Source organism: Chelonoidis abingdonii, chromosome 6 (assembly GCF_003597395.2).
Source record: "Chelonoidis abingdonii isolate Lonesome George chromosome 6, CheloAbing_2.0, whole genome shotgun sequence".
NCBI classification, from domain to species: domain Eukaryota; kingdom Metazoa; phylum Chordata; order Testudines; family Testudinidae; genus Chelonoidis; species Chelonoidis abingdonii.
The window spans coordinates 99,704,787-99,712,970 of NC_133774.1; the positions used below are offsets into that span (position 1 = coordinate 99,704,787).

The 8,184-nt window shown below is 40.2% G+C and overlaps 1 protein-coding gene across 1 annotated transcript in view; it reads left to right on the forward strand.

The window, feature by feature from the left end:
* Positions 1–7,726, forward strand: part of TMC1 (transmembrane channel like 1) — a 77,907-nt gene extending 70,181 nt beyond the window's left edge. The window contains exons 16-20 of the mRNA XM_032798154.2: positions 1,600–1,839; positions 3,601–3,726; positions 5,651–5,729; positions 5,837–5,960; positions 7,382–7,726. Coding sequence (XP_032654045.1) covers positions 1,600–1,839; positions 3,601–3,726; positions 5,651–5,729; positions 5,837–5,960; positions 7,382–7,656 — 844 coding nt within the window. The 3' untranslated portion in view covers positions 7,657–7,726. The remainder of the gene's footprint in view (positions 1–1,599; positions 1,840–3,600; positions 3,727–5,650; positions 5,730–5,836; positions 5,961–7,381) is intronic.
* The last annotated feature ends 458 nt before the right edge of the window (positions 7,727–8,184 follow it).

Consider the following 8,184-nt stretch of genomic DNA (forward strand, 5'->3'; position numbering starts at 1 on the left):
GGACACTAGCCTCCGTACATGGACGCACACTGTTGAATTAGCAGCAAAGAATCCTGTGGCACCTTATAGACAAACAGACGTTTTGGAGCATGAGCTTTCGTGGGTGAATATCCACTTTGTCAGATGCATGCATGCTCCAAAACGTCTGTTAGTCCATAAGGTGCCACAGGATTCTTTGCTGCTTTTACAGATCCAGACTAACATGGCTACCCCTCTGATACTTGACACTGTTGAATTAATGTGCTTAGTGTGGCCGCGTGCACTCGACTTTATACAATCTGTTTTTAAAAACCGGTTTCTGTAAAATCGGGAATAATCCCATAGTGTAGACATACCCTAACAGACGTTTTGGAGCATGCGCTTTCGTGGGTGACTATCCACTTCGTTGTATGCAGTGGGTATTCACCCACGAAAGCTCATGCTCCAAAACATCTGTTAGTCTATAAGGTGCCACAGGACTCTTTGCTGCTATCACTCCGGAATGATCCCTCGCTCCATTATTGGGACAGCACTGACATATACTGCTGGGCATGCCTCTCAACCCTCACTTGTAAAGTCAGGGACTGACTATGCTCTACAGCGGTTTTGCTCTAATATAACTTAGGCCTTGGCTACACTTGAGAGTTGCAGCGCTGGTGTTGGCTTTATAGCGCTGTAACTACTCCCTGTCCACACTGGCAAGGCACATACAGCGCTGTATCTCCCTGGCTACAGCGCTGCCTGTACTCCACCTCTACAAGAGGTTCCATGTTATTGTTTGCTAAAATACAGATCAATCTGTTCCTGCCCGCTTTGTTGCCAAAGAATGGCCACTTGACCAGTGATTGCTAATCAGCTTTGATGATACTGGTTTAGTGAGACTTGTCTGGTAATCACATTGTAATAATAATTTCAGTCTATATTCATACCTCTTACTGCACATTCCATAGATATATTAAACAAAAATATTAATGATCGGTATGTTATTAGTTTTTAAATGATACCCTACTAGGCATATTTTACACAAAGATTATTACAATAATCTGTAGTGTGTGAATACAGGAGTGCTCTCGATCACACCATGGTACCAGAATAAGTGAAATAAATGTCAGCTCAGGAGACAGCAAAAATATTAATAAACCAACAGCAAATTAAATTAAGACTAGGCTGGATTATGATAAAACAAGCTACTCATCAAGCCTGTAAGAGATTATGGGGTATAATGTTTGGGATTATGTGTTCTATAAATGAATGACAATCTATCTGAATGGATTTGAAAATGAAAGAACCATTTAAAGAAGAAGAAAGTGAAAGGGGGAAATCAATAACAATTTTCTGACTGGGTTGTTAAAATTCAGTTGGAGAAAGAAAAAGGCGAGGGGAGGAGAGCCTTGAGAGTTGGAAAGACATGATTTAAAGAGTATTTTAGCCATATGCCATGAAGTCAATGGAAGAAACAGTGCCAAGACCAAAAAAAAGAGTTAAACAAAGCTTCATAAGCTGCAAAATGCATCGTGTGTGGCTGCAAAACAAGGGGATATGAAAGCTCAGGGTGGATGAAGAGTTATGGTGTCTCTAAGGCTGCAGAGTTTTACAGAGCACTTTCTTGTTTGTTTCTAGGATGGGTTCTTTTTATGCTCCAGGCCTGCCAGCTATCAATATGCTCCGTCTCCACACCTCGATGTATCTTCAGTGCTGGGCTGTGATGTGCTGCAATGTCCCCCACGAGAGGGTCTTCAAAGCCTCTAGATCCAATAACTTCTACATGGCCATGCTGCTCTTTATTCTCTTCCTCTCCACTCTGCCTGCTGTGTACACTATTGTCTCTATCCCACCATCCTTTGACTGCGGCCCATTCAGGTCTTTCACATTTTATATCCATCTCTTCCCTGACAAATTAATTATCTCATGGTATGACTACTGTACAGTGAATGACATAACTAAAACCAACTTCCTCGCTAAGTATTGGCACTTTATAAACTATGCTAATTTTACTTGTGCATAGGACCATAGTCTCTGAAGATGAATTAAATGTGAGAGAAATGATTAACTATTTAAAAAGTATTCACTACTGGTAAGACAGAAATTCTTTTTTTTAAATAACGTTTCATACTAGTGTGATCAAGTCTGAAATTATATGTAAGGAATAGAGAAAAATTCTGTTAGAGATACATGCTCTACCTGCTTGAGATGATCTGACAGAGTGTAGAATAGTCGCATTGCTTAGGAGATAGAAGATTTAGAATAGGCTGCAGCAAGCACTAGAAAACGCACTGCAGAAAGGGATGTGGCAGTAGCAGAGGGGAAGACTAGATGACCTAATAGAGCTTTTCCATCTCAAATTTCTGAGACTTTCTGCAGTACTTTTGGGAGTTAGATTCAATAGCACTGTTATAATATATTTCTGGTGCTGTGAGTCATCCTCTGCAGTTCTCAAAAATGATGGAAATAAAGGGTGTCCGTGTTAACAGCAATTGTGTGTGTAAATCCATGCACATTGAAAGAAGAATAAACAATACCCCAAACAACGTGGCGTACATTTTCAAAAGGGACTAGTGATTGTGAGCACCTCAGTTTTTGGGTGCCCCGATTGAAACACCTGAAAGAGAATTTTCAGAAGGTGCTGAACACCGACTCTTCAATAATTTTTAAGGTGCCTCAAGTTAGGTATCCAGAATCACTAGTTGCTTTTGAAAAAGATGAGCCTGCATTCTCCTGCAAGCAGGTAACAGTAGAGGGGGATATAGCTATGAAGACACCTGCCCATTTAAGAACCAGCTGATCCCATGCCTTATTCTTCACCCTGTGCATTGCAGAAGTGGAATATCAGGGGAGATATCTTCAGCATCTCTGTTTGCCATTTAATGTGACATATTACACTAATAAGCAAGCAATAGGTTAGACATGACATTTAGATTTTAAAATGTTTAAGTCTTTGATGTCTGCTAGCAAAAATATATTAATGGAGTAAAAGGAGAAGAGCAATAAAATGGAGATGCGGTTTCCAGTGAATGGCTTGAAAAATACATTAGTAAAGTGATCCCAGTGCATCTTCTAAAGGCACAGGAGTCTTGACATCTTAGCTCTAAAAGTTCCTTTGGGTATAGGCAAATCAGAAAATGTTTTCCAGACACTCACCATCACTATGTGGGAGAAATGCATGAAATATCAGCAAATCTGCTGAGATATGAAACTGGTTGGATTTCACAGAACTGGTACAAAGCAGGTGATACTGATTGCAAATTTTCATTTAGTAAATCAGATCATAGAAGACATAGAGGGTGACATCTGAGGACTGGTCTGTGTAACTGCAATCCCAAACTATGTGTAATTCAGGATTAGATAAACTAGAACAGCTTCAGTAAGATTTCCTCTGCCCTATGCCCCAAGGAATGAACAAGCTACCCATTTTAACTTTTTCTGTGCTGCTTTAATGTGTTATCCTGCTTAAAGTTATGTTTTTCTTAAAATCAACTCAGTAAAGAGCATTTAGATAATCTGAATGACAATAACTTGTTGAGCCCAGCCCTGGTCTGATATAATCATGTTGTACACTGATACGCAATGCTACACTGGCATTGGCAAGGTATGTAATACAGTGTTAATTTTTATTTTTAACAGTGGGAAAACTAGAATGTTTGAGGTCATTTCAGAAACCTTAGAGAATGACTTCCCTTCCTGGTTTGGGAAAGTATTTAGTTATGCTTCTAACCCTGGACTGATCTTGCCCTTCATATTGCTTATGGTGTAAGTACAGTATCTTAACTCAGATCAAAGCTTTCCTATATGAATCTCTACTCAATTCCTTTCATGTCAAGCCCCACAACCGTAGGTGTCCATTGGAAACACAGTCAAGTACAACACTGATTGCCTTGTAGTGAGGGACTTGAAGAATTCACAAGTCTTTTGCTTGATCATAATTAATGTGTATTTGAACAAAGCGCAGGCTTCCCAATCTCTTTTTGTTCAATGGCTTAATTTTTGTCTTGTTTTGTTACCATAGTGCCAAAAATCATTAAGAAGCAAAAAACCCCAAACAGATAAAAACAAAAACAAAAAAACCCACAAAAATATATGGGATCCAAAGTGGAGCGAGTTTAATCAATCTACTGGGCAGAACTGCACATCATAAAACCTAGCATGTTTAGTAGTGAACTCTCAGAAGTGCTATTCCCCTGATACAGAGCTTTCTTTAAGTCTGTTCCTGGGCATCTCAGGTTTTGCATAATAATAAAGAGACCTGAAAAGCAGCAGAACTACCATCATTTTGCTAAACTAGGTGTGAGGTAAGAGTTGGGGGCATGTAGCAGAAAACCCACATAGGGGGCTTCCAGATTAGATTGTCTGGCTAAAACCCCAGTGTAAGTGGTGTTCAGTAAGGCATGATTGCTACCCCCTTGTACTAGAAGTTCCCTATCCAAAGTCCACTTTCTGAGGCTTTGGACTAGGAATGGATGTTTGTCCATTAATCAGTTCTGAATAAGAATAATAATCCTGATACTTTCATCTCAAAGGACTTTACAAAGGATCACTTTATAGGATCACTTAGCACACACAAAAGTGCAGCTACCTCTTGGGTAGGGTGACCAGATAGCACGTGTGAAAAATTGGGATGGGGTAGGGAGCAACTGGCGACTATATAAAAAAAAATCCCCAAATATCAGGACTATCTCTAAAAAAATTGGGACATCTGGTCACCTTACTCTTGGGTAAAATTCAGTCATGATTTAACATCACACCGTTATACTGCCAAATATTTTAGAAAAGGAAGCGAAAAACAGTAAGTGTAATAGAAACTGCAAAAGGAACTTACACAGGCAGAATGAAATTTTGAGATGAAATTTATCAAAGACTTGCTGACAATCATACTACATACAGAAAGACTCTCGCTGAAGAATATGGGTAACTCCCATTATATATATTGTGCAGTAGGGGACTGTGGCCCAAAACAAAGGCAAAGACAATACAAGAGACAACAAAACAGAGAGAAGATTAATCACTTATTTCAACCAGAAGCATGACATACTGTTGATATCACTATAAGACACCACATAGCTGGATCTACGTTAGAGTTTCATTAGGTGAGAGTAGGGGGTGAAAATGTGCTAATTTCTTACAGTTATTTAACAAAGAAAATTATGCCATATAGTTGTGATTTTGTGCGCCAGAAGATTGTGATTTAGAACAAAAATCAACTAGTTTTCCATGTTTTTGCTTGTTGTCTTTCCTGGCACTACAGCACTTAAATTTCCTATTGTTGTGCAAGTTTAAAGGATTTTTTAAACATTTGGGCATTTAAAAAATACATTATAGATCTTTTACAAGTCAGTTTTGCAGAACATCCATGTTATGGAAGAACAGCTGGATGGAACTGCCTCCTTAACACCATAAAAAGGAGGGTTCTTAAACAGAGAAAGTGAATTTTTCAGTTGGGTTGTTCTGGGATCTCAGGTAGAGATGTACTTTCTTTCTCCTGTGAGGAAGCACATAACTGAACTGTCAAAATGTTAGTGTTAATAAGTCTGGGTAGTGGAGTAAAAGCCACTTTTCATATTAACACATTATGGAGGATAGGGACAACCTATTTATTGTAATGTTGATTTATTAAGAATTATGTTAGATTTTATAATTGTTACCTAACAGAATATATTCTTTTTCCTTTAAAATTTAGATTGAGTATCTATTATCTCAATGCTACTTCGAAATCCTACAAGGAAGCTAACTTGGATCTCAAAAAGAAGCTACAAAGTGTAAGGATGCCATAAAGAGGGTAGAACTGTTACTTTTTATTGTTGTGAAACAGTAGAGAAATGATTTAAGTAATTAAGGTATATCTCCCTCTCTCCTCTTTGACTAGCAAGCTGAGGAAAACAAAAAGAGAAACAAACAAAAAGCACAACAGGCACGGGAGATGGAAGAAAACTCCCTTGAGACTAAACCCAAGCAGCAAGGAAGCAAACAAGACTCCGCAGCAGATCAAGGTGCGACTGCTCTGATGATGTCTATATATTTGCTGCCATCCCTATACAGTGTCTTAACTTCTCTACTTACTGTACAGTGACACCCTGAGAGGGGCAGTCGTGAAAATTAAACAGTGCAAATTAACCACAGTACAGAAGCTTGCAGCCGCCATAATCATTATGGCATTGGTCTTTCTCCATCCCTTATAAGAAATATTACAATCTCCTTCAATAACAATCCAGAACCCTACTGTAGTAACAAACTGCAAGCTGTATTACTTTGGACTGTTAGGCCTCAATCCAGCAAAGCACTTAAGCAGGTTCTTAATGTTAGTGTTAGCTTAAAACCTAAGCATGTGCATATGTGATTTACTGCAGAATACTACAGTAATTTTTATATTGGAATATTGAGGGCTGGGTTGTGTTTTTTAAGTCCAGGCTCCTGCGAGGTGGGGGCAGTGAGGCCATGATATAGCAGGAATCCTCAGGAAGAATTCTGGCTTAGTCAGCCAAACTTTCTCCTAGGTATGGTCCCAGGCTGCATATGTAGCCGCTCTACCTGCCTTAAAGAGGGTGTGATGTGCTCTCCCCTCTGCACTCAGGCTAGGGTGACCAGATGTTAAGGGGAAAATATTGGGACCACTGCAGGGTGTTTTGTTTTTTTTTAAACACACTCACCCATCCGGGAGTTCAGAGGCAATTCGGCAGAGAGTCCTTCAGTCGTGGACGGTCTTCGGTGGTATTTCAATGGGGGGTAATAAACTTTGCCACCAAAGACAGAAGCACCCACCACTGAAATACCACCAAAGACCCTCTACAACTGAAGGACTCTTAGCCGAATTGCCACCGAAGACCAGGAAACAAAATATTGGGACAAATGGCATCCTGACCGTACTCTGATCGGGACGTGGGACAAACTTCTTAAAATCAGGACAGTCCCGATTTTATCGAGATGGCTGGTCACCCTAACTCAGGCACTACTGTCCTCATTGTCCATGCCAGAAAACAAGCATGCAGTTTGGCATGATTAGCAGCAGGAGAAGTCAGAGCTGGAATATTAGGGAGGTTGTAGGTAAAAAATGAGGCACATCAGCAGAGCTATGTGGGGAATTCCAAATGCACCCTGCTGAAATTGGGCAGTTTTATAATGAAATTGCTGAGTTTTGCCATCTCTCTCACCACCCTCACTCCACTAGTAGCCCTAGAGACTGCCTCCACTTATTTGGTGCTGCCTTATGTAAGGGGGAGGGCTTCTACGTTCCTTACTTAAGGTCTTGGAGGATGGGAAGGGCTGGCTGGAAAACTTCAGGGGAGAGCTGCTGAATCATTCCCCATAACCTCACTCTAAGAGATGGGGTTGGTCGGGTAAGTGCTGAGCTTTCTGTTGCTCCTACTGCTCTAACTGTTCTATGGCTCAGTTTGGTTTTCTAAATACATTTTAGGTACCCAAAAAGGACGAGGTGACAAAGAGAATAAGAAAAAAACCAGCCACCAACAGGAAGGAAGCCCCTCTCAGCAGCACGGCCCTGGCCCAAATGCTCATTATACCTCACATGGCAGAGGAGGAAGCCTTGCTCCGCCCCCACACATAGCTGTGACTCAACCACCAGTGCCAAGAGGATATGGCATGCCTGGCTACCCCCCCAGAAATCCACGCTTTGAAGGTTTTCCTGGAGGACACCCAAGAATGCCACGGGGCACTCCTAACTATAGATAATAATGCTGTTCTACACTTTCCTCTAGTAAAAGTAAGCTACAGGATAATATGGTACAACCCTAGCAAAAAAATCAAATAATAAATAAATAAATAAACAAACAAACAAACAAAATGGCCCTGATTCAGCCAGTAAGTGAGGTGTCCCATTGATTTCAGTGCAACTCCTCCTGTGCATGAAGTTGCTCAGTGTATTTTCAGGACTGGGGGCTTCAGTACCAATATTTAACAGAAACCACTGCATTAGTCTTCATTTTATGTTAACAGTGTTAATTTGAATGTCTGGGAAAGATATGTTGTCACGAGCATCTAAGTGTTTCTAAGTATATAAATATTTATGATGAGAATGAAAATGTTAGTTTATTCTTGCATAAGTTTCTCATTGTTACTTCATTTATTTTTAAAACCACAGGTAGTTGTCAATATAATTGCTTGGAAATTATATCTGAGTCAGTTTTACTTGAGCAGCGCACACAGCTTGTGCTGGCCATCTGCACAGGGGCGAGACTCACCTGGCTAGTTTAGACTGGA